General features: G+C 33.3%; 1 protein-coding gene across 2 annotated transcripts; it reads right to left on the reverse strand.

Moving 5' to 3' along the window:
• On the reverse strand, window positions 1-27,783 carry LOC128217285 (uncharacterized). 2 transcript variants are annotated; one of them, XM_052924323.1, is made up of 7 exons: window positions 27,486-27,783; window positions 23,601-23,645; window positions 12,133-12,199; window positions 8,686-8,805; window positions 6,233-6,446; window positions 5,797-5,950; window positions 1-3,446 (listed from the first exon to the last, which is right to left on the reverse strand). In XM_052924323.1, exons 1-7 carry the CDS (start codon window positions 27,669-27,671, stop codon window positions 3,342-3,344), a joined length of 891 nt encoding a protein of 296 aa, XP_052780283.1. In that variant the 5' UTR covers window positions 27,672-27,783; the 3' UTR covers window positions 1-3,341. The 2 variants fall into 2 exon arrangements, with proteins under 2 accessions (XP_052780283.1, XP_052780284.1); XM_052924324.1 differs by lacking the exon at window positions 8,686-8,805 and having other exon boundaries at window positions 27,486-27,782.

Here is a 27,783-nt window from a genome sequence, read left to right on the forward strand (position 1 = left end):
TTGACAGTTTATGGACAGTTTTATTATTGTTTTATAATTAAAGATAATTGACATACATCATAAAGAATGACAGTAACAACATTTTACACTATTTAGACACTAAATACAGCAATAAAATAAGGTTATTAAGAATACAATATACACAGGACATGCATGATAAATTGAAATATTTTACATGTACTATATCGTTGACATAAGTGTACACCGGTCATAAACCTTATATAATGCTGTAGAATCCACTGACCGAATTAACGATGATAATAATACTTCATAAAGAAACGGAGCTGAAGAAATATTTTTATTTGAAAACCATTCCTATTATTTCTCCTTCTGCTGTAATATTCTAATCAGATCTTTCAAAATAAAGATCAACTGCTTGTACTATCATCTAGACAGAATTGTTTGATGACATATATGTGGATAAATATGTAGAAAAATACAGATCTTTATAAATCTGATTTTATGAAAAGTTCGATGTAAAGTGATATGCTTAAGGTTTACACTAGTTACAACATTTTCAAAGTAACAAACAAATACTGGTATATCACTAATCTGGGGGCATGTTTGTGGTAGGCAGGGGTGTATTTGGAATTGGCAGTAGAAGTGGTGCTATTTGGGAGCGTAACTAAAAAAGTAAGCCCTCTTCCGAAAAATTCAATCAATACATGGTTAATCAGCTGATTGGGGCTTGAGGTCGTTCGCAAGGAAAGATTTAGCCATTTCAACCTGAAATAGAGCATTCAAATGCATTTTTCAAATTGTTCCTCAGATGTTGACATAAACTAGATCTGTCAAAGAAATGCTCCCAAAACGCCTTGTTGGACAGATGGCCATAAGTATTTGGGCCTTGAGGGTTAGATTACCTTTAGTATAGAACATTCTTTTCATGAAGACCTCCTTGCAATTTTGAAAAATTGATTGCTAACATTTTTTTAAGAGCAAAGTTACTAGCACTTGAGAACTTTTAAGTGAATGATGCAAGTAAATGCTTTATCGTGTTTAATTTATTGAAATCCACTCTTCTAAATTTTCTTGTGGTATGACTAGTTTACCTCGAATGGTGCTCCAATATGGGTATAACATTATTTACTAAAGGAAATAAACAATGGGTTTCAAATAACAAAATAGATCTTTATCAGTTACCGTAAAGCATGTTACTAGTTTTACCTAAAAACACATCTGGCAATGTACACTGCATTAAAGATCAGTGTCGAATATGTCAAGTTGAACTGAAATGTCATATTTACATGAAAATAGGTCGAAACAAACAAGTAAGACCAGCTAAAATAAAAACCTTTATGTAATTTGTAATGTCAATAAGATATGAGACCATACAGTACAACAACACATTAGTTCCTCGTTCTAATTCTAGAAAAAAAACAAACAACTAGAACCTCAATCCAACATGTAATTAATAAAGAAAGCAATTAACATCTATAGCACATGGCAGTCAACATGGAGAAACACATTCTGCAGTTGTTAACTAGATGTCTGAGATTAAAAAGCCTTTAACAGAAATGAAATGTGATTCAAGAAGTTGGACTTATATACATGAAATATAGACATGATTGGTTTTGACACTAGGGCCTGTGAATTAACACAATTATGTTTCATAACATGCAATTACCCGGTATCAAATTAATGTGGTCGCCAGGCTCTGACTGACCTTAAACCATGTTTAAGTCTCCAATACACTAATATATACTGGTAAACCAAAAGTGAATCTATGTTAATTTTTCAGAAACTTGAAACACACTTAAACAACCCTGATGTCTAAATGAATCATGAGTACATTGTATAGACAAAAGACGTAGAGCAAAACAATGGAAAATCTGTCATGTAATTTAGTATCTAGCTAGGTTTATGAACACAATTCATACATCTTATACCCTGGTAAAAACATCATGAGAAAACTTAATTACTAGCATTTAAAATCTACTTACTGCTGAAAAAATATCTTTGCATGGCCTATCCTATCTAGCAAAACAGCTAACATTAAAACTAGCTTCAGCAAGCAGATTATTTCAGTGAAAAACGTTCACTTCTTGTGACTTGTCATAATAAAATCAGTAAAGTTCACTAGATTGAACATTTTCAATTATTTATGATGACTGTATTATGTTTATGAAATATACTGGCATAAATAGTTTACTGTGTGATAAACTATTTACAGATGAGGAAAAATATGGCTGTCGCAAATGGAACATTTAGATTATCTTTTGTTTTGTATATATTATGCTGAAATAAATTTACATGATTTTGAGAAATAAATGAAAAACAGCGTATATTGCTTCCACAAACTCAGGTAGACTTTATTTGATCTGATTCAGGCTTAAATTTTGATTTCTACCAAACAAAGAAAATGAACGAAAATATTGATAGTGCAAGATACCTGAGTGATGACGTCATTGTATGGAAAAACGAGCGTTCATGAATATTTACAGAATGATCATCCGTTGCCTAGATGAGAAAAACCTTGTATTTGCGTAAATCAATTGTAAAAATTTACTTATTTCATACATGCATGCAGAATATTCTATACAAGAAAACCATCCCACTTTTATAGCCTTTTTCCCTGATCAAATGTCTATCTTTTCTTGAGGACAAATCACATTTGGCTGACAAATCATAATGTTGTTTTATGACAAGGTAACATACATGTAGCTGTTGATAGACAAGACATAAGTGTCACAAAATATTAACAAGACATAAAGCTTAATAAAGCTTACATTGAATACAGCCCACAGATAACACCTAGCTGACACTACAACATAGATGTTTGGCTCAAACTAGTTACACAAAATAGGGCTTACATATTTAAATCTCAGTTATTGATTTGGCAAAATCCAAAATAAAACAGAAGAGGTATACATTCAAAAATGGTATTCAATTCAAACTATTTTTTCACTAAAATGCCACAACAATTAATATCAATAACTTTATTACAAAGCTGCCATACAGAGAAAAAACCAGACACATGTTTCAAACTAAACAGAAATTCCTAATTTAATGATAGACCCTTTATAAAAAAATAAGAATTTCATTTCAACAATACATACACATTTGATTACATTATTGTCTTAAACATCACACTGCTCTCAAAAAAGCCTGCTAGCAACAGTAGCCCTTTTAAAATCAGCATCAGGAACATTTAGATATTCAATCTCACCATTCATAAGCCTAAACAACTAAAGCACTTACGGTACCCTCTTAAAATATGCTCCATTTGAATTACCTACAATAAAACTTTGACAACATTAACAATAAATGATAAATACATAACAATGAGGTTGAAAGCACTGGGAGTTGATATCCACGGTTGAAAGTGTCAGACCACGCCCTCACTTTACGGCCCCGTTTGACTTGGATTTGATTTTCGTGAAGATTTTCTGGAACTCTGGCTGATCCTTGGTCGGTTCTTCATTGATAGCGCTCATCTCATCCTCCTGGAATACACAGACTGTATGTGTTGTCATGCTGTGGGATATACCATCATGTTTTACAATATAAAAGGTCATTGATGTTTCTCAACATTTTTATGTCACTTCCAACATGACGAAGCTAAGTACACTGTTTTTATCTCAATGTTTGCAAAAAAAGGTATATTGCATTGAACCTTATTTGTACCAGTTAACAAATGTTTTCAGCAATATTTATCATTTTGAGTTCAGAATTTTGCAATTTTCTGTACAACTCTCCTAAAGATTTAAATCTTAATTTAATACTTGTAAAAGACTGAAAAAAGATTGAAAAAATGTTAAGACACAAAAATACTTTACAGAAGTAAAAATGTAAATGCTTTTTCTGTCGATGAAGTTTCACTCAGAGACAAGGTGACAGTCATGGTTTTTATAAAATATGACAAAGTTGTTTTGTAACATTTAAGATGGCATTACATGCTTCCTGAAACCTACGCAACTGTAGCTTCCTTATATATAGCTATATAAGTGTTTATTTTCCTTATAGAATTCAAGAGAACAATAATTCAAGTTATACATAGAGTTTGATGAAATGCTTATACTATGTCATAAACACAATAGTGCAACAATTAAACAACCATAGACATTTTCAATGTGAACGAGTATAAAATATGTATGATTTCCTATTACCTTATACGTATATAATCTCACTTTAAGTAGTAGTTAACATATTTTATTTTAAAGATGCACTATTACTCCCAAATAAGATTTACCATATTTAATACAATTGTTTTAATTCACCAAAAATGATTAATAAATGCCGAACACAATGGTTGTTATGAAGGATACTGTGTTTAATTTGAAAGAAAGGTACAGAAAACACAGTATTTCTACATTATGAGATGACAGTAGATCACAGTAAATCTTTTAGCATTCACCAATCATCTAATATTTTTGCTTTTTCAGCTATTAAATACACGGTTATAAACTTGTTATCAGTAATTAATATTTTCCATACATGCAATATAAAGTAAAAAAAAAAAAATTGAATGTTTATTAATCAAAATTTGTTTGTTATACATAAGTATGTATTGATTTTGAATAAGAGTGTCACTTTATTTATACAGTTTGTATCAACAGTTAGAACCATGTTCTTCATGAAAGCATATCTATATGTTAAAGGGCCACTTTAAACAGCATCAGAGCTGTCTCTCGATCAGCTCTAGCGGAATGGGGCAGGGAACCTTTCAAGGAGAATTTGCCAGAAAAAGGAAATTCCAAATAAACACACACAAAAAGTTTTTTTCTGTAACGAATCTCAGGACAATTATCGAATAGAATGTGTTACACTTTTAAATATCATAATTGTAAAAAAAAAGTACCAAATTGTAAAAAAGAAATTGTGTTGAAGGCCGGGTTCGAACCTGTGTTGCCAAATTTGCAGTCCAGCGTCGTATCAACTGAGCTACGACGGCTTACTCTAATTGGGTGACATAATTAAGCTAAACACCTACCTCAGTAATATCACGTGATAACATTGACTAGCCAATCACGCATAAGGAATGAGTTCTACCTGGTAGACATACCCAGTAATCTTTTTTAATGGAAAAATATGAAATAACTGCTAAACTTAAATAAATTGTAAACTATGTGGTACTTCAGTTAGTAATTTTCAATGTATTGTACACATCGATGCCAAGTTTATGTCAGTTTTCGACAATTTTCTGTTTTTTTTTGCTATTTTATGATACAGTATTACAGCCACTTTAAAGTCGGTCAAAGGAGCCAATTTTCATCACCAGAATCATTTGAAAGACTGTCCTGAGTATAATTTTTGTCTGTCACTTTAAACAGAGTGAAAGAAACCCTGACAACTGCTTAATTAATGGCTCTTCAGGAATGAGTGAAAAAGGTGTTGAATTATTCAATAAGTACATGTATTTCAAAGATTTAAGTATTATACCTAACATTAACATTATCCCTCCCAGAAGTATTTCATCAAAATACTTGTTTCCCTAGAGCAAGTTGTACAGAATGAAACCTCAAATTTAGACCATTAAAAAACCATTAATTTTGCATTCTGTATCAATTATGGGAAGGACTTATGGGAAGGAGCAGTAAATCCTTCCTGTACCAGGAAACCATAGATTTTGCCTCGTTATTCTCTGGGCAATACATATAAGTGCCAAAATGAACCAATTTTGTTGGACCAATGCATTTGGCACAAGGCGGCATTTGCCAATACAATCAAAGTTTCCCTTTCATCATTTATCTGTAGCAAGAATGATTAACACAATAATGTTTAAGTGCCATGATTAATATCATAGATAAGTTTGAGCACTCAATTAATACACCATGTACAAATCCCTAAGCCCACCTTCATCCTGTTAGCGCGCTCCTCCAGTTTCATTTCGAAGCTTGTCCTCTTAGTCGACATTTTCTTTTGGTCATCCCACTCCTTCCGTCTCTGCGTCTCCCGTCGGTTCTGTAGCACCTTGTTTAACTCCGGCTTCTCCAGGACATTCACGCCCCTGTGGAGATGGATATAAAACTGGTTTCACTGCTTTACATGTTATGTAGAGGGATAATGGTAACAGTTGCCAAACAATTATATATTGTTTTCTTAATGATGTATGACCCTCTGATGCTATGAAATAATTACATTCATTCTACATAATATACTTAATGTAAATGAAAACTATGAGTTACAATGCTAAAATACTCAATATAATTTAACATGCTTCAATGTTACAAATAGTTATCCTTCCTGCATATGTACTTAAGTTAAATATTCAAAGTCTCTTGTTTCTTACCGTTTATAGTTGAGCAGCAGTTCCTTGTGTAGCGCCATCCTGGTAGGTGACTCAATGCAAGGGTTCTGTGGTTTCCGAGACCCAGTCTGCCCGTTCTCTGACGACTGTGATGATGACCGCTCCGCACGCCCACGCACTGGTTCATCCTGTAAGGCGGAGTCAGCCTCATCGTGGTAGTCGGGCTCTGGCTCCTCCTGTTCACTGTACATGTCTTCTACAATAAACAGGGAACCAATGTTATATAACATAAAATCTTCAATAGTTTTTTAAAAAAAATATAACTTTTATTCCGCTATGAGAAAATCTATGAAGTTTTACTGCTACTGTGAATCAGACTGTTTTTCAGATTTATTAGGATGCATTAAAAAAATTTTGGAGGAAATACTGTTAAGAAGGTAACTTGAATTTATCTGTAACTATCAACTCTCGCTTGAACTCATAAATTGTAATTTGCTCTATGAAAGTTAACTTGTGAGGAAATTACACTTTAAATAAGAGCGCTAGTCTCCCTTCATTCTTAAGATATTTGACATAAAAGAGAAATGTAATATATGCTAGTTAGTTTGACCCTCACAAATAATGTCAATTTAATGCAACAGCAAACAAATATTATTATTCAAGCCAGGAGCAATATCATTAAGCCAAGAGTAAGATTGTATCGCAGTGTGGAAAGCCTTTAACTGTAAATAATCCTCAAAGTGTGTAATTTATATTCAACTACAAAATGAAAAGGCTGAAATATAATTAAGATTAAATATTGCATGATCTTATAATAATTGCTTGTTCTACAACCACAACCCAAATACTTCCATAACTAAGGAAAGTTACATCATTTTTCACTATATCATTGTGGGTGTAATTCCTTCATAGATAGATGCAGGGTTTGAAATATGAAAACATTTCAATTGTTACATATTGAGCTAACCCACAAGTGAAGAATATTATACTAGCTGTAATTCTTGAAAATAATAAGAAATATAATATGATTTACATGACAATTGTGACTACTGTTTAATAACTTGAAATTGTATTTCAATAAGTCTCAATTTAAGAAAACATTTCTAAAAAATATGGCAATTTATATTTTTCACCTCATTTGAAATGAGTTTCAAATCTAATACACCTTGTAAGAATGAAACAGGAGGCATTTAAATGCTCACATCTGTTTTCTATCATATATTCCACCACTGAAATACACATGTCCTATTTTAACAATAATTGCTTCTTCATGTTAGAACTTTTGCAGCCTCTCAAGCGACTGTTCACATTCAAGGGAATTTTCTGTGCAAATCAATACATGGTTTCAAAGTTTTCTACCTACCAGCAGTTACACCATATGACACAATTATTGAAGAAAAAATATATGACACAATTTTTGAAGAAGATATTGAAGGAAAAATAGTCTTTAATCATAGTACCTATAGTTATATACGGTATAACTAATATTTTAAATGTCTACTAAGAATCAGGGGATTAAACAGCGCCTGAAAAATATACAGGGTCTGTTTGAACATGAGAGATTCATGGCCAAAAGCAATGGGGTTCTGACTCCCCAAAGTCATTTATTCTAATTTCAAGGTACTTTTTGCTGCTTTTGATGATTTTTTTCTTTATTGTTTACCTGGTAATATTTGTTTTCACCTAGTATTAACTGGATACCAACTTTCATTTGCATTAAATATTTAACCATTTAAGACAATTACAACATCAAAATTTCAGGGAATCACATCACCACAAGTTCAACAGGTTGGGATAGTGGAGGGGACAAGTGAGATTCTGTCTGCAAAACCATTGAGTTGCACTATATAATCCTCTTCTTGACAAGTTCTATCAATATTTCAATGTATGCCTGAAATTTATATTGTCAAACTCAATCAATAATTATTTGTTAAAAAGATAAATAACCATTGATCCTGGTATATGGTATATCAAATAATTATTTGTTAAAAAGATCAATGATCATTCACAGATCCTGATAAATGGTCAATATCAATCATTATGTGCCCAAACTGAAAGTTCATGACATTGTGTATGTTCAATTTAGAACAAAGGGCAATACATAAGTTATTAACTTACTTCATTATCTATAAATACTATGAACTAGGATATTTTACACATATACTTCAAAAGCTTGTAGAAAGCAAGCATAACTATTAAAGAATGTTGACTGAATTTATGGCCCATAATGGTTACCATTACCACACATTTGTTAAACATTCCATAAAATGATGTAATTTATGTTTTATTTGACCTCACACTGGGCATAAACATTGTTTCAAAACATAATAGCTCGACAAACAATTTTTTTATATGAGACAAAAACTACTGCACTATATAAAAACCAACACCAGGCTGCTCTAAAAAAAAAACGTACAAAAAAATAGGAGGTGGTGCAAGGATACAAGAGAACAACAACACACTACAATGTGCTCAGCTTGCGAGAGACAGATTACCTATCTTTTGAATATTTGTTAAAATTTTCTGAAATTTTTTTGCAAATGTGAAAACATTCTGGTTTTCTGGCGTTGCAGCCTCCTCATAATCAGGAACAGGAGTTTCTGGCATCAGTTGGTCTGCAAGTTGCATTGAATTGTTAAGACAAGAAACAGTCACTTACTTCAAATAATGATGCGCAGGTGCTTCAATGAAAGACGAATGTAAAATGGTCTGGTTTATTTTTGTATTCGTCAGTTTTCAAATATGTCCAGAATGATATATGAGTTGAGACACCTCTCCTTATGAGACATTAAATGCATTATAAAACTGAAGTATCAAAAACATGCAAAAAATGCCATAACTGTGTTATGTTCTCTTAAATGTAAATAGCTATTTAAAATAAATAACAAAACGTTATTTAGGCCACACCAAATTAATAACTTGTTCATCGGATTTCCCGCACCTATTTCTTCAGAAAAGCAAAAAAAATATTCTTATTTTTTTATCACTTGCGCCTGCACCATCTTAAAAAAATGTTATATTTTTTTTACCAGCGCTAATTTGTTTAGTAGAATGTAGCCTTTTCCCCCGCGTTTTTCAACAATTACAATTATCAAAGCACCGGCAGCCGCTCTAATTAGACTCAATGAACGATATAGACCCGGATACAAGCGTCTAGATGATCGAGACTAAATTGGCAACAGTTCACTTCCTAATTCTTGAAAACTAATACGTCAACAAATGACAATTCTACCACCATTTAAAGTTTGATTAAATTTTGGACAAATGTGGTTGTTTGAATTTGGCTCCCGCTAAAAGTAAATGTATATATACTGGGCAAAAAGTGCTGAATTTTATCGTGAATGACAGTGATTATCCAAAGTGAATTCGGAATGGTTCGGACATGTTTGACGGGAATTCGAATAAACCTTACAGTGAAAAGACAGTTTCCAATCTGTCATCTATGCCTACTACACCTGTCCAGGTAAAAACTTCCGGTGTGTATTTTAACTTCTTTGCTGTTAATATAGCAAATATGATGCAGTTTTTGTATTATTTGTTTCCTTCATAAATACAATATACATTTTATGATTTATGCATGTCTGTTTTTATTTTGCTACAGATCTGAGTATAGTGTTTATTTAATTCATATGCAATGCATGTAAAGTAATAGAAAAATAAAGTTTGGTCAAGAAACGAGCACCACCTTTCTTGTGTTATCATCGAATTGTTTCAGTAATGCATACTACATTATACTACAATGAACATTTATGTTTTAAATTGCTTATTAAAATTTCAGATTCCTCCGACGCAGCGGATCATGAAATTCATGTCCCTATGAGGCAACGACGGCATGCTTGGGTAGAAGGCCTTGGTCACCAATGAGTCAATGTTCGTGGACAGTAGGATGACGCTAAAAATTAATCTGACTGACATTCATATGTGCTTCATGCAATCCCATGAGTGTTACCATTCACACAAAAAACATCAAACAAGCCAGATTGTGTATATTTTGTAATTATTAGTTAAAAAGGATAAAAAAAATGGTGTCAGACTGTGTGATTGGAAAAAGGTATAAATCACACTTTGTGTTGCGAATAAATGTTTGTAGATTTTTTAGATGTTCATGTGTATATTTAAACTATATATGGAAATCAATGCATACAAGTGTTAAATATTTATGCTGGTTTTTTTTCTATGAAAAAATATTGTGTATTCTTGTATTTTCTTGAAATATTTTCTTGCTTTATATGAAAATTGACACAATCAGTATTTGCAGTACAACAGAAGTAAAAGTGTCTTTTAATTTTATATGTATGTTTATGTTTTCTTAATTACTTGTCTAAATTTGAACAAGATATCTAAAAAAATAAGGAAAATCCGCAAGTTTAAAAAAGATAGGCGTTAAATTATAAAAAAAAGCCTAATATCAATCTGGCGCTGGCCGGAATTTTCTGTGACATATTTTCAGTTGAAATAATTTACAATACAGTGTAGGTTTTTTGTAAATTCTCTTCCAGAACTTAGATGGCTACCAAGGCCAATCATGTAGTCAATGCAAGAATGATAGCTGTAGTTTATATTTGATTGCAAATGCCTATATTCATTTTGTGAGTTATTTTTCAAGTCACCTTGTCTAGTCATTTCCATGGCATGAGATATGACAATGTATTTTAATAGAGAATTATTTTTAACCAAGTTTTCCTAAGGAAAAGTGGAAAACCTAGTAAATAGATTTGGATATGCCATTGGGAAGGCAGGTGGCTGTGACCATTGGTGTTTGTGTCCAGGCTTTAACTTAGCCATGCATAGGGTATTTTGAAAAAAAACTTTTAAAAAAGGTTTAAAAAACTGGAAAACTGGTTTTAAGTTCTCTCATTTATGAAATAGTTTAAAGAAATATATTTGCTTGATCTCAAATAGCATTTGTTTGATATCAAAACTAATATTTGTATAGAATTATCTTTTAGTGTTATCATTCTTTCACTGGATGTTATCCTTTTACTTTTTACAATATCATTGTTTAGTTAATAAGTGAATAACATGTGACGAAAAGTGAGTTTAATGACTATAATATTTGTTCGCTCTTCGCTCGCTCCTCTTTTTTGCAAAATGAAAAACAAATATTTTTATTATTATTTCGCTCGCTCGCCCCATTATTTTTTGGAAAAAATCCGATGAACAAGTTATCAATTTGGTGTGGCCTTATCAACTTTTTTCTAAAACTAGAATGCACTTTAGACACTAGAAAACTATCAGATTAAATCATTCTGGTAAATATGCATAAGTATAAGACCAAATTAAGGATAACATTTGATATGTAATAGAAATATTAGAATGATACTTGTCCATCATTTAGGTAAGAGTTATTCAATCCAGACTGAACTCTAATGCAACATTAGCCAAACATGTACCCAACGTTGTGATGGCCAGAGATCAGTTACATAATGAAAACATTTGGTGTAACATGAGATGTGAACAGGCCATCATTTGTCACGTTTTCCAAGGGCAGGACCGTAACAGATGGCCTGTATGTATAACAGTATCTATAGATGTTCCTCAAGCATTCATTACAATGTCACATGCAGACAATACATGAACTAAAACTTGCTTTTCAAATAGGATTTCTATCCTGTGTGGCTGCATGTTACAGTTTTACATGCCCTGATTATTGCGATAAGACGGACAATGGCTAAAACATGCCTTCATGTAAGAAAATCTGCTTAGAAAACAATTGTAAAACCAGCTGGGATCTCAGGCACACTCAGAAGCATGATGAAACAAGATCCTGCAACCCTCATCCGTTGGTATATCTTCCAGATACAGCAACATACATCATGCAACTAGCGGTTTCTTAAACAAACTACTAATGTTCACTTTGGAATGCTATTTGAAAAAACAGCTTCCAAACATTTCTAAGAGTTGCTCACACTTAATGAGAGAAGTGTTCAGAGTTTTGTTACCTGGGGATTTTTGGTTTGGGTCGTTCTGTATGGCAGTTAACTTCTTTAACGAACACTCCTTCTCGCTCTGAAAATAGATATAATACGATTTAACATAGAACATTGAAAATAAAGAATATTTAAATGATAGTCACTTGGGAAGATTTCTGTCAACATTCTGAACAAAATATAAACAAATATTGTAAAGTCATTGTCTAAAACATAAAAGCTAATTTGTTAGACAGTAGGGGGTATACCGGGCATAGCCGGGGAAATGGGCCGTGTTCTTACCTTCTAGGTGGTCCCGCAGTGCCGGGTGAATGCAGTGGTTTTGTCTTGGTGCAAAAAAATAGCCGGGAATGGGCCTTACCTAGGGTCCCTGGGGTGCGGGGGCATTTGGCGGGGATTTTACCAGAAGTTCGCCCAGCAGGGCGGGGATTTTGCCCGGGCTTGACTGGACCTAAAGTCCAAGTCCCCGCTACTCCCCGGACCTAGGGGAGATGTTTTTACAATTGACTGGTGCATAAGTTAGACATAATAACATAATTGACAGTAAATGCTAGGAATACTGTTAATTGAAACTGCCAAATATGTAAATATGGATATATTTATAATAATATTATAAGTCATATTATAAGTTTTAATCAAAACAAAAGAAATATTTGATTATCTAGAGCATTAAATTATGTGAAGGCAGCAGGGTGAAAATGCTGGACTGCATGAAGCCAAAAGGGTGCTTAGTCCAAAACAGGATGCAGCACAGCCTTCCATAAGTCTTAAGCTAAACCCTATGTTGATTAGACAGTTGTGGCATGCCATACATAAATGTACCATGTCCTAAGATTAAAAGAAAAACATTGCTTTACTTGCAATTCTCAAACCAGCCTAATAAGGTAAATGATTATTGCATACAAAAAGTATTTGGTAGATAGCAGAACTAAGATTTTTTTTAACTGACTCAAAACTTGTCGAAAAGCCATTGATTTTTTTTAAATCTGCCCCATCCTGGGGCAATTATAGAGAGATAATGAGGTTCCACAATCAAATAACGCCAAGGGCAACTTGTGATTACAGGCCACTTAATACTGGGACCTGATGGAGGTGATCTTTACCACTGAAGCAATATATTCTTACCCCAGGAATATAACACCTATCTTAGATCAACTGCTAAAACACATGTAGGAAGATAGATCTAAATGATGTTTTCTACACTGTTCACTCGAGTAGAGTGACTTTAAAATAATTCAAATTACAATAATAATAGAAGATTAAGTCATTGAATCCATACTATGAAATTTAAAACTATACTCAGTTCACTTTTAAAACATTAATGTTTCAAAACTCAAATAACAAGACGCCAATGCAAACGCTGCATTCAAGCCGGATTTTTTATTTGATGATGCAATTTTGCATATAGCTAAGAATTGAGCTTAAGTAACCTTGAGTTTTTTAACCAAGAAGACCCATACTTATAATAATCAGAGATATTATTTGTACAAATAACCTGATAAAATTTCATGACGATCAGCAGAAACTATTCCACTTGTGTGAGGAAAAATGAACATTTAATAAATACATCAGCTTTTCCTAAAAGATAGGTCACAGTGACCTAGTTTTTGACCCCAGATGACACACCAAAGAAACAAAATATAAAGATCCTGAAATACAATCATTGTCTGTAGTGCTGATGGGCCAATGGGGTGTGTGCCAGTGTGGAAGCATGTGTGCGTGTATGTATGTGTGTGTATGTATGTAAACTAACCAAATGTCATGAAAAACTGTATTTTTTCCTAAAATTCTATTACAGTGTACTTCAATGTGAGTAAAATATCCTGCAGAAAAACAAACAACTTAAGGTTTCATGTTTCATGGAAAAAAAAGATTTTATGACATGGTGAAAATATTTCCTAAGATTTGACCTAGTGATGTGGATTTTGACCTGAAGTGACCCATATTCACAGATGTCCAAGACAACATGTAGACAAGTATTTCGACAAAGTTTCATAACAATTGGATAATAAAATTAATTTATGACATAGGGAAAATGTTTCCTAAGACTTGACCTAGTGATGTGGATTTTGACCTGAAGTGACCCATATTCACAGATGTCCAAGACAACATGTAGACAAGTATTTCGACAAAGTTTCATAACAATTGGATAATAAAATTAATTTATGACATAGGGAAAATGTTTCCTAAGACTTGACCTAGTGACTTAGTTTTTAACCTGAGGTGACCCATATTTACAAATGTTCAAGACAACATGTAGACAAGTATTCTGACAAAGTTTTATAACAAATGGATAAAAACTACTAACTTGTATGTATTCAATTTGTTTCATTCTAAGAAATAAATTAGGAATCAGACCAAGAAGGTGTTTTAAGTTAAAGTATCAGCTGATATAGGAGTGCAATTGAGTTTCATTAAATGAATTTGAAAGTTTAGCACTCTATTTTGATAGCATATTAACCGATACTCACACCATGTCTTATGTTACCTCATTTTCTTTCCTACCACAACTACAATGATAATTGAAAGCCATGTCAGTTTACCTATACGGAGTACATTGGCCTTGGTGATAAATGAAAGGGGGCTTTTAATTATCTTGTTATGTACATACACTTGTTTTGCTCCATATAGAAGCAAAGTGATATGACCCACTGTAAACACTCCAATATGCTGACATTCTGATAATGAAATTAATAAATCGCTCTTTAATGTTGAACCTTGAAAAGCACTTAGCATAGTGAATGATTAGAGATTAGGGTTGAGGACCTAACACAATAGCTTTCAAATATTTGTTTAATTGTGATTTCTTGCTGCATGGATTTTTGTAAGCACTCCCATATATCACTATCTCCTAACATGCTAATTAAGACACTATCATTTCAATTCGAGTAAGTTAAGCATATAACAGTTATAACAATCACTCATTAACTTCTTGCAAACAGATGCAGATTGAAATTACATTGATTGTATTAAACAATGCCTTCTACATCACAGATTCCACAAACCAGATGAGAACAATTATAAACACTGATAAATGTTAAACACAATTTGGGAAATTATAAACACACACTGGATGAGAGGATTATTCAAACAATAATTTCCTCCACTTGTTTACATTGTCGTAATTATTCACATTCTGATTTTCATCTTGGAAGTAGGATATCAGAAGTAGATGTATGGTCAGATATACTTAATTTGGATCTGCACAACCCCCGACTGCTCTTAAAATTTAAGGAAGCAGGACAGTTTTCCTCGAGATAAATTAAAGATGTTTCCAAAGATAACATTAAATAAGCATAATCAGAAGGGTAATTGATGACAGAGTTGGACTTCAATTGGCAAGACCTGGCAAGGTTACAAGAATAGTGTGAGATTCTCTACCACATTCTGCCCATCCATACACACATACACCCATATATCTATTACAAACACATTGTCAAAATAGTTGCATCTTAGTCTTGATATACAGATATAAGAAAAACTGTTCCATTTACTCCTCAATGAATTGAGTCCATTTCTACATCAGCTACAAAAGCTTAAGCTGAACCAGTATTCCAGCATATCCTGACCTTGCGGTAGTTGAGGGAGTGCGATCTGGGTCCCTGGAGATGTGGCTTGGTCGCCACAGAGACGGAGAGGGAGCGAAACTCACGGGACCTGTGGCACACTGGAATCTTGGTCATGTGGCGAGACAGCACGATCTGAGACTGGTACACTAGCGGCTCACGGGAGCGCAAGTACAACTGTCTATCTAGGGACATTCTGCAGTTCTAATCTTCTAAATCTTTCAATACTTATAATATGAATCAGTTCACAAGTGCCATGCAAAGAAGATACCGGTATATGAATATAGCACTGCAATTCTAAATATGAATCTCAATATTCCTAATGTTGTTCATGTACTCTGTGAAGTTCCACACAAGGACTAAGAACACCTGTGTGATAGGACAAACTGGATCAACTGGGTACATGTATGTAACAATTTGTCCTCATTCAGCTAATGTAATCCCTTCATACATGGCTGATCATACTGCTGCAAGTGAGGTGAACAAAATAATATCCCATTGTTTCCTGGTATTTTTAGATCTGCAGTAACTATATCAAAATCATTATTGTCTTCTGTCACACATGCTGAGTTAAATGAGCAAAATAGTTGCTATAAGCAACATGAAATTTATGACTGCAGACAAGGTGCTATATTTATGTAGAAGAAAATTCTCCAGAATGGGCAACAGTGTCCAATATTTGCTGAACAGAATATCTGCTTTTTTTGCACACCACCATTTTGCAATTAAACAAAGTTTAACCCAAACAGGCTACAAGAAATTCTGAGAACTCTTTATGAATGCAAGACTGCCATAATATGATGTAAAGATTTTGAGGAAAAGAACAAACAGCAATAGTGACCCCTTGACTTTTTGTGTAAAACTGGCCATTGCAATTGTCTCTAATTAACTAAGGGTTTGAGAAAGAGTCAGGACTAGAAAGCAAATATCTAAAACCATGGTATTATGACCAACTACTATATTACAGACAGTGTAAAATGTTTACCTGGCATCTGGGTGCCGGGCTGCTGGACCAGCCAGCGGAAGTGTATATATGATACATTCCACCATGTATTTTTTTATGCTATTCACAGGTGAATTAACTAAAAACAAATTACACTTTTGTTCCTTTGTTGTGTAAGCATAATTTCCATCATTGAATCATGAACACTGACCAGCACGCTGTCTAACTTCCTCCATATGTGGACATGGACATAATTCATTGAATACCAATCCCTTGTCTCAGCTCACATTAATATTTCAAACATTATTCTTATCTTTATTTGTTCCATATAAATAATTCATGCTTGTATAATTTTAGAAATTTCTTTCATGGCACAAAAATATTCTTAATTTCCATCATAATTTAATTTATTATGAAAATCAATGTATTTATCACTTGCAAAGATGTAGTCAGTACTAATCTAGTTCTAAAGGATTAAACCATGTACTCCAAGTTTCGATCACCTTCAACCAAGGAAAGGATATAGTGAAGGTTTTCATATTGTTTCAATAATAAAGTATCAAATTTCTCTTTCGTACAAGGGATGCTATTGTTAAGTAACTTACGGGGACCAGTTTGGTGGACTAAAATTTGAAATAACGACCTTTGTACTATGTACCTTCAAAATGAGAAACATTCAATTTGAAAACATTGTACACATTGTCCTGTATGAAAACAAAGGTTAATAAAACAACTGGAACAACAAATCACACAATTGAAAGAGAAGCTGAAAGTTTTAAAAACATTTATCTTACAATGAGGTAAAATGGGATATTAAAACACTACAAACAAATTAATCAAACTCTATTGATTTATTTTTTGTAAGAATGTGTAATCAGAGGGAACCAAATGGTTATAGATATATGGTGACCTGTGGAAAACCAAACTCAAATCAGCTGAAATCAGGAATTGAACCTGTAGTCAAACAAAATAATTAATTTGGTGTGGCCTAAGACCACTTGATGGAAAGCAATGGGCAAACTTCAGCACATTTAACTAGTCAATCTGGAGTTGGGCATCTTAATTTTTTTGAGAAAGTTCATAGAACTGCATCAGATGACAATAGCCACAAAACAGACCATGAGATTTTAACTTTAATTTTAGAATGAAAAGGTGTCTTATCTGATGCCTGGGATGTAGCAATATTATCATATATATCATATTAATTATGATTAATTTTAATTATGCTTCTTTACTGAGGCAGTTAACAGCCTTGTAAGTGAGCTCCTACCATTCCCATACATATTAATAAAGGAACATTCAGTCCCAGGATCTTTTATAAATTAGCTCTGTATTAATGCATAGAATGCATATTAAATAGAACATGCATTTAAACTTTTAACATATTTAAAAATAATTCAATACGTTTCATTAAGTGTTAAAGTGCAAATGCACCACATGTATCATCTACATCTAGATTACATAGAATGTTCAAGACAGGGGGAAGTTAAGCATGCACAAAGTTATGTTTTAGAGGCAGTAACTTAAGCCAATGAAAGCTCTCACATTGTTTTGTTTAAGAAGCAGTAAGTTAATACACCAATGAAAATACAAACATCATTTTGTTTTACAGGCAGTAAGTTTAGCGAATGAAAATACAAACATCATTTTGTTTTAAAGGCAATAATTTAAGCCAATGAAAATAAAATCATCGTCTTGTTTAAGAGGTAATAATTTAAAGTGACACTCGTATTTGGTTGGTTTAAACATATTTATTTCATGAAAATATACCAGTGACATCATATATTTCATTCAAAATATTTGAAAACAAGAGCTGTCACAGAGACAGCGCGCTCGACTATTCCGCCACTTTTCAATGTAATGATTGAATCGTTTAGGCGAAACATGCATGGATCACTGTTAGATTAGATTTCAATGCAATACATGGTGTGCTGATATATTAACATAAATGTGGTTCCATGCAAAATTTTAACATGAATTTCTAAGTCTAATAATAAAGCGCCATTATTTGCAAAATACAGTTATTTAACTTGGTTATACAATTAAGTTGGGTGGTTGAATACCATTGTATAAAGTCTCAATGCAATACATCAAATTGTTGCTGAGATATTATCCTATGTGTGCTGACATGCAAGACCTTAACCAGAATTTCTTAGTCGCATAATAAAGGGGCAAAAATTATATATTATGAAAGATAGAGTTATCTTACTTGATTAAATAAGAAGGTTAAATAGATGGGAGCCTGTGTGTAAAGTTTCAATGCAATACATGATGTATTTGCTGAGGTATTGACTTAAAAGTTGTTATATGCAAAACCTTAACCAGAATTTCTATGTCGAATAAAAAAGGGGCCATTATTTTAATTTAATGCAAACTGGAGTTATCTTACTTGGTTATTTAAGTAGATTGGATGGTTGAGTACCATTGTATAAAGTCTCAATGCAATCCATCCAGTAATTACTGAGGTATTAACCTACGTGTGCTTACATGCAAAACCCTAACCAGAATGTCTAAATCAAATAATAAAGGCCCATAATTTGCATTATATTCAAAAAAGTGTTATCTGGGAATACATATCTAATGTTTCAATGCAATACATGATATATTCGCTGAGATATTGACTTAAATGTGGTTACATGCAAAACCTTAACCAGAATAATAAAGAGTTGTTGATTAATCTCTGAAAGTGTAAACAAAGTTTGCATTGTATGAAGTTCCTGGGCGCATTTACCTTTATTCAAATATTGATCGGAAACCATTATTCAACTCAAGGTCATCATGACCTTGACCTTTGACCTACTGATCACAAAATCATTAGAAATCATCTAAATGACCAACTTGCATACCAAGTATGAAGTTCTTGGGTGCAAGTGTTCTTAAGTTACTGAGCGGTAACCATTTCTTCACCTCAAGGTCACGGCAACCTTGACCTTTGACCTACTGATCTCAAAACCAATAGGGGTCTCCTACTAGTCATGATTGCCTAGCATACCAACTATGAAGTTCCTGGGTGCAAGCGTTTTTTATTTATTAAGCGGAAACAAAGTGTGACATACAGACTAACGGTCTGATCACAAAATCAATAGGGGTCATCTACTAGTCATGAACAACTAAAATGAACTTGCATATCAAGTTCTTGGGTGCAAGCGTTCTTTAGTTACTTAGGGGTAACCGTTTCTTCACATCAAGGTCACGGCAACCTTGACCTTTGACCTACTTATCTCTAAATCAATAGGGGTCATCTACTAGTCATGATTGACTAGGATACCAAGTATGAAGTTACTGGGTGCAAGTGTTCTTTATTTATTGAGCGGAAACAAAGTGTGCCGTACAGACTGATTGACTGACTAACGGACTGATCACAAAATCAATAGGGGTCATCTACTAGTCATGAACAACTTGCATACATAAGTTCCTGGGTGCAAGCGTTCTTTAGTTACTGAGCGGTAACCATTTCTTCACCTCAAGGTCACGGCAACCTTGACCTTTGACCTATTGATCTCAAAATCAATAGGGTTCATCTACTAGTCATGACCAACTAGCATACCAAGTATGAAGTTCCTGTGTGCAAGCGTTCTTTAGTTATTGAGTGGAAACCGTTTCTTCACCTCAAGGTCACCGCGACCTTGACCTTTGACTTACTGATCTCACCTATCAATAGGAGTTATCTACTAGTCATGACCAACTAGCATACCAAGTATTAAGTTCCTGGGTACAAGCGTTCTTTAGTTATTGAGCAGAAACCATTTTTAAGCTTAAGGTCACTGGCAACATCGTTTTTTACCTGAAGGTAACCTTGACTTTTGACCTTTTTATCTCAAAATCAATAGGGGTCATCTACTAGTCATGAACAACTACCATACCAAGTATGAAGTTCCTGGACCCAAAGGATCATTAGTTATTGAGCTTAAACCGTTTCTTCACCTCAAGGTCACCATGATCTTGACCTTTGACCTAGTGACCCCTAAAATCAATAGGGGTCATCTACTAGTCATGACTAACTAGCATACCAAGTATGAAGTTCCTGGGTCTTAGCATTCAATAGTTATTGAACAGAAACAAAGTGTGACATACAGACTGACTGACGGACTGACTGACCGACAGGGCAATAACAATATGTCTCCCCATGAATGGGGGAGACATAATGATTTAATGATTATGTCATACATGTTTATGTTGTAATGGAACTAAACAAATATATTGATATTTTAATAGAAAACATATACAAAGATCCATGAAATTATTAATATATATAAAATTATTGAAGTAAGGTTTTAGACGCATTTCCACAGTCATCGAAATTAGACTTGGATAGTAGCAGTGAAATTATACTATTTAAATTATACTATGTTTTCACTATTTTTTAAACATGTCTGTCAAAAGCAAATACTACTATCTGAAAACCAATTATTCAGGGCAGGAAAATTGAAAATATTTAATTACTTAGGGAAATTACATTTCTAGTTCAATTTAATTTAAACTTAATTGAAGAGCATTGGTGAATTAACAAAACACAAGGAGATATTCCAGCGAGAGACCAGTTTTAAGATGTTATCACATATGAAAGTTCAAAACTAAATCAACCCTGAATTGAGACTTAATTGCAGATTACATGTAGGGATTTTTTCAAGAGATACTTATAACCAGATGCATATTGTTAATTGAAAGGTATGATTAATGTAATTGAGCTGAAAAACAGGGGTGGCCCACAACTACATATGCAATATCTCCAACAGTAGCTTGATGCCCTGAACTGGAAAAACAGGATACATTTACCATATTTAGCTTCTCAATGTGTAATACGGTAAATGGAGCAAAGTGTCAAATAATGCCGAGTGTCATTGTTTTAAGTTTGTTTTAAACCTGTCTGACCCACAATTTAAGCTTGTTAAAATGTTAGTGGGACTAGTACTTTTGGGCCAAATTTACAATGGACAAAGAATTAAAGTAACAAAAATAAATTTTTGGTCTGGTAAAAGATGGCAGTTATTAGTGATGTCTGTCAGATCTGCAAGCAGTCGCACTGCATATAATTAATGGAATATGGTAAAAATCATCTTAACATGATTATATCCTCAAGGCATAGAGAAAATAGTTATAATTGTCATGTAATGTAACCACATTTCAACATTTTAATGGACTTAATACCAAGATGCATGACTGTTAGTGAGGTTGCTTAAGTACTGCATCATATGACCCCCATTTCCCTGTCATAATGAGCTACCTGTACATAATATGCATCCTATACATCATTAGTTTAAATACTAGTTCATCATGAGCTACCTGTACATCATCAGTTACCTATACATCAGCAGGTACCTATACATCATCAGCTACCTGTATATAATGAGCTACCTGTACATCATCAGTTACCTATAAATCAGCAGGTACCTATACATCAGCAGGTACCTGTACATAATGAGCTACCTGTACATCATCAGTTACCTATACATCAGCAGGTACCTATACATCATCAGCTACCTGTACATAATGAGCTACCTGTACATCATCAGTTACCTATACATCAGCAGGTACCTATACATCAGCAGGTACCTATACATCATCAGCTACCTGTATATAATGGGCTACCTGTAAATCATCAGCTACTGTTACATCATCAGCTACCTGTACATCAGCAGCTACCTGTATATCATCAGCAGCTACCTGTATATCATGAGCTACCTGTATATCATCAGCTACCTGTATATCATCAGCTACTTGTACATCATTACCAAACTAAACATCATCGGCTACCTGTATATCATCAGCTACCTGTACATCATCAGCTACCTGTACATCATCAGCTACCTGTACAATCATCAGCTACCGGTATATCATCAGCTACCTGTACATCATGAGCTACCTGTACATCATCAGCTACCTGTACATCATCAGCTACCTGTACATCATCAGCTACATGTACATCATTAGCTACCTGTATACGTCAGCTACCTGTATATCATGAGCTACCTGTACATCATGAGCTACCTGTACATCATCAGCTACCTGTACATCATTAGCTACATGTACATCATTAGCTACATGTATATCATGAGCTACCTGTACATCATCAGCTACCTGTACATCATCAGCTACATGTACATCATTAGCTACATGTATATCATGAGCTACCTGTACATCATTAGCTACATGTACATCATTAGCTACATGTATATCATGAGCTACCTGTACATCATGAGCTACCCATACATCATCAGCTACATGTACATCATTAGCTACCTGTACATCATGAGCTACCCATACATCATGAGCTACCTGTACATCATGAGCTACCCATACATCATGAGCTACCTGTACATCATGAGCTACCCATACATCATCAGCTACATGTACATCATTAGCTACATGTATATCATGAGCTACCCGTACATCATGAGCTACCTGTACATCATCAGCTACATGTACATCATTAGCTACATGTATATCATGAGCTACCCGTATATCATGAGCTACCCGTACATCATGAGCTACCTGTACATCATCAGCTACATGTACATCATTAGCTACCTGTACATCATGAACTACCTGTATATCATCAGCTACCTGTACATCATCAGGTACCTGTACATCATCAGCTACCTGTATATCATCTGACAGCTACCTGTACATCATCAGCTACCTGTACCTGTATATCATCAGCTACCTGTACATCATCTGACAGCTACCTGTTCATCATGAGCTACATTATTTAACATACACAACATCAGCTACCTGAACATCATGAGCTAGCTATACATCAAAAGTTAACTTAACATCATGAGCTACCTGTATATCACCAGCTACCTGAACATTATGAGCTATCTTAACATCGTGAACTACCTGTTTATCTTCAACTACCGGAACATTATGAGCTACCTTAACATCATCAGCTATGTGTACATCAGGAGCTAACTATACACATATTTACTGTCATCATCAGCTTTATGTACACACAATTGTACTGTACATACCTTGTAATTATTGGGCAGTAACTTTCCTACTCTCCTTTCCTCATACTGAAAATAGAAAGTATATTCTTTGTAATTAAACTTGTCAGCTCAATCATCAGGCAATCAGATTTTATAAACAGCAATCTGTCTGTGCTGACAATCCAATCATAGAGGGAGACACTGCAATCACGGTCAATAAAGCAGGAAGGAGATCTGCTTTTAAGTGCTCCAGACTGTACTGGGAATACCTGCAGAAATACTCATCTAATAACACTATGTAATCTAAGCTTCAATTTCAGATTTTATTCTTATTTCAAAAACCTTGTCAGTGAAACTGGGAAAAGTAATCAAAAACAAAAAGCTGCACAATTTACAAGCCATTAGTCTCTAACAAATACTTTTAAATGTCTTAAAGCTGCACTCTCACAGATTGAACGTTTTGACATTTTTTTATTTTTTGTCTTGGAAAGAAACAATTTTTGCGAAAATCCATGGAAACAAATTAAATAAGACTGCTGACAAAAAATTAGATCGCAGATTTTTGTATTTAAGTTCAAAAATTGATATTTTATACATTTTTCTTAAACCGTTACTAACGGTTAGGCCATAAAACCATCATTTTCGATCAGAAATATGAAAATCTACGATCTGATTTTTTGTCAGCAATCTTATATCATTGGTTTGGAGATATTTACGCAAAAATTTGCTCTTTCCAAAACAAAAAATAAAAAAGTTGTAAAAATGGTTAATCTGTGAGAGTGCAGCTTTAAGGGATCAAAATAATAAAGCTAAAACTAAAAAGTCAATGAATTTGAATATGCTTCATTTTAAAATACATCAGATCTGATATAAATGTTTGGATTGAAATTCATTTTTCAAGGAACATTATGCATGCCCTAATCAAATAGTACAGTATCAGATATAAAATGTGATGTTTGATAAAGTATTTCCTTTCTGTAAGTGTTTTCCTCTTCAACATGTGATGGAGTGCTTCTTTGAAAGCACTTAATGTCATGGGTACATGTAGGGGGACTTTAGAAGCAGGATGACTTTTGACTGACATGATTTTGATAGACCCTGAAAGAGACCACCACTTTGTTAGGTTTGACCTTTGAACAATTTTTATAGCCTTGAAATTATCTGACCCAAAAGATTTTTACAAACTATCTTAACTAGGGATGGGATTTAGGCAATGGCAGAAGGTATTGGGCTTAAGGCAAATCACCAATATAGGATTTTTTTCATATATATCAAGAATCTGTCTATATTTATCCATATATATAAGCGTAATCTTACAATACATGTATGTTATAATATTGAGATCAAATTTAGTTAATTTTTATGGTTTATTTTTGCATTGGTTTCAAGCTATATAGATTTATATATCTCTTCAATCATGTCTTTCTCAGTTACAGCAAATTTACACACTGAACTGTTCAGCATACTGTATATACTTTAAAAAGCTTTATACATGATAGGCCATGAAGAATACAAATAAACCATGACTTGAATAACATTCCTCTTTTTAGGTCAAGCATGCTGTCAACTACTACTCCAACCAATTTCTTGTTTTGTGACTTCAGTTAACCCACCGATAGGAGTTAACAGGTTTACTGAGCTAAACATTGATTGTATAGTCCACAACATTAATAATGAATAGATCAAGTAGACAAACATTATTTGATTTAATATCATCCAAAAAATATATTATTATCAGAAAAAAATATTAGGATATTAATTGAAATAACCTGAAAACAAATACAATATACAGCATTAATTATATTAACAATCTATTTGTTTAGAACAACTCTAACTGATAAATGTGTTGATTAGGTTATTGAACATAAATGCCTCCACACAGCTAATTAAATGGTACACTTTAATATTTATAATAGCCTTACAAGTTAAATTAAGTCTTATTTATTTTAAAATAGTTTCTGTCGTACATGTAACTCTTAGATAAAACCATTTTTTTTATGCATGTTCTTTTATGAATAGCATTAAAAAAGTAGTTAATAATATATGCAAATCAGATCAATTTATTGAAGTGTACAAAACATGAATAAACCAGTGTTTTCAATATCAAACAAATATAAGATAGCTTTATGATTGTTAAGTAATAAAAAATCACTGGCTTTAATCAACTTTGGTAAAAATCACTGGCTTTAATCAATTTTGGTAATTGTTGCGAAAAAAACATTATAATGCATTTTTACAGTTAAAAAAGAACTGTAGCAATCAAATTGAATGTTTCAGAATCAGACATTTGCATTGAAATCATATGTTTGAAACTAATAATTTTTGCCTATATTTATTAGGCTAGCCTGTAACATGTTATCTAAGGATTTGGATTTTTTTTATTTACATCACAAAAGATGCACAACAGTCATGATAAAAATGACATACATGGATATCATTTTAATTGAAAACGTACAACATGTACATGACTATTACTACAGCTGACCAAAATGTTTCTCTTTTGATATTGCTGAACATGTATCATAGTTTTTGTGTGTTTTTACATTTGGACATCAAGTGAGTTTCATTTGAAATTTCGTTTTTACTTCTAAATTTGCAAAATCAATGTCTTAAAGTGGTTTAAATAGTTAAGATTTTCTTTCAAATTATCAAACAAAAACTTAGATGGGTGAAAATCACGGGTTTTAAATATGCTCCTTTACAAACAATAATGCATAAGAACTTCGTGTAACTTCATAAGTATCATTACATGGTAAAATAAACATCTTACTTACAGAAATTGGGGTATAAGAAATATTAAGTCTAAAATAACAGACGTGTTATACGAGATTCTTCCAATCCCTAACGTCTAAACGGGAATGTGCAAAAAACGGGTGTGTTTTAAAAATATTGAAATTGTTTTAAGTGAAGTATTTTATGGTTGAAATTGATCATAAAGAGTTATATTTATATTTTACCATGTAAGTGAAATGCTATTTTGCACTAAACAAGCATTTAATGCATTAAAACAAGTTGTTTACCTTTCCAATAAAACGAAAGTTGACTGAAACAGACAACAATTATGCGAAGGGGAACAACTCGATACAATTGTAATAGCTCGGCCTATCCGACAAAGCTTCGAGATAGACCTCGTTATACAATCGTAACAACTCGGCCATGACCGAAATGTTCCGAGCGATTTAAAACTGTGCCCTAAAGCCTTGCAGGTGCCCTTCATGTATATTTCGTTATGTTTTGACAGAATGAAATGAAGAAAAACCGTCAAACTCATAATTATAAGTTGGATATTTATTTTTTTGTGTACGGAACTAATATAAAATAACATTATCTGGTAATATTTCTGGTTTTTATGATATTTTATAGACGCTACATGCTTTAACCCGGAATCCTGATCGGAACAGCTACCCACTTTTGATACTAAACAATTTGTACGTGAAGGATTTGCCATATCAAAAATCTAAAAAAAAATCCGTCAACGTACAATTATTTGGACTAAAGAAATATTATAACAATAACTTTTTGTAAGTCGCAATACACTTACACATAATTAAGGTGGCCTCTGGTAAAAGAAAGCGCAATAATCAAAGTTTTTTTGACATACAACAAGGGATTGACATTATTAATTCTACATTTGTCTGTTGATGTATACCACACATTCTGGGTAAATATACAAATATATATGTATTTAGGTAAATATATTGCCACTACATTGTAATTGTTAGAAGAAGAGGCACAAAATAAAATTGCCTCTCAAGTAGACTGTGGTTGCTAATTTAGTCTTTCCAAGTAAATCAAGCTTACAACTCGTTACAATGTAAGCAACACTGAGCAACATGACCCAAACCATTATTTTAGAAATGAATGTCTTGAATAACTCCATTGATGACAATAGCTTGACTTTTTTAATAACAATCAATCAGACAATACCTGCATGTATCTAGACGGTACATATCCTACTGTATTCGTTTTCAGTGCCCTGGCACCCCACCAGTCCGCATCAGTTTTATGGCAGTCAAAAATCTCAAATTGGTCGCCCTTTTCAAACTGCAGGATATTTTGAGAACCGTCCACAATCGGTGGTGTGAAATCGGAAATTGCGACATAAATTTCCATTTTAAAGCATTTATACAGGAAATATCACTTCAAATTAGGGAAAACACTTGACAGCAAACATTTTGCAACACACTACTTTCACTTCGCTGTGTTTACTTCCTAGTCAGACTGA

Source organism: Mya arenaria, chromosome 14 (genome assembly GCF_026914265.1).
Source record: "Mya arenaria isolate MELC-2E11 chromosome 14, ASM2691426v1".
Classification (NCBI taxonomy): Eukaryota; Metazoa; Mollusca; class Bivalvia; order Myida; family Myidae; genus Mya; species Mya arenaria.

Excerpts from the sequence above, each read along its gene's own strand:
- LOC128217285 (XM_052924323.1), bottom strand. The coding sequence starts at position 27,671 with ATGGAAATTTATGTCGCAATTTCCGATTTCACACCACCGATTGTGGAC. Across the intron at positions 23,646-27,485 it reads TACCGTCTAGATACATGCAG|TATGAGGAAAGGAGAGTAGG; the intron begins GTATTGTCTGAT and ends TTCTATTTTCAG. Across the intron at positions 3,447-5,796 it reads AGCGCGCTAACAGGATGAAG|GAGGATGAGATGAGCGCTAT; the intron begins GTGGGCTTAGGG and ends TGTGTATTCCAG.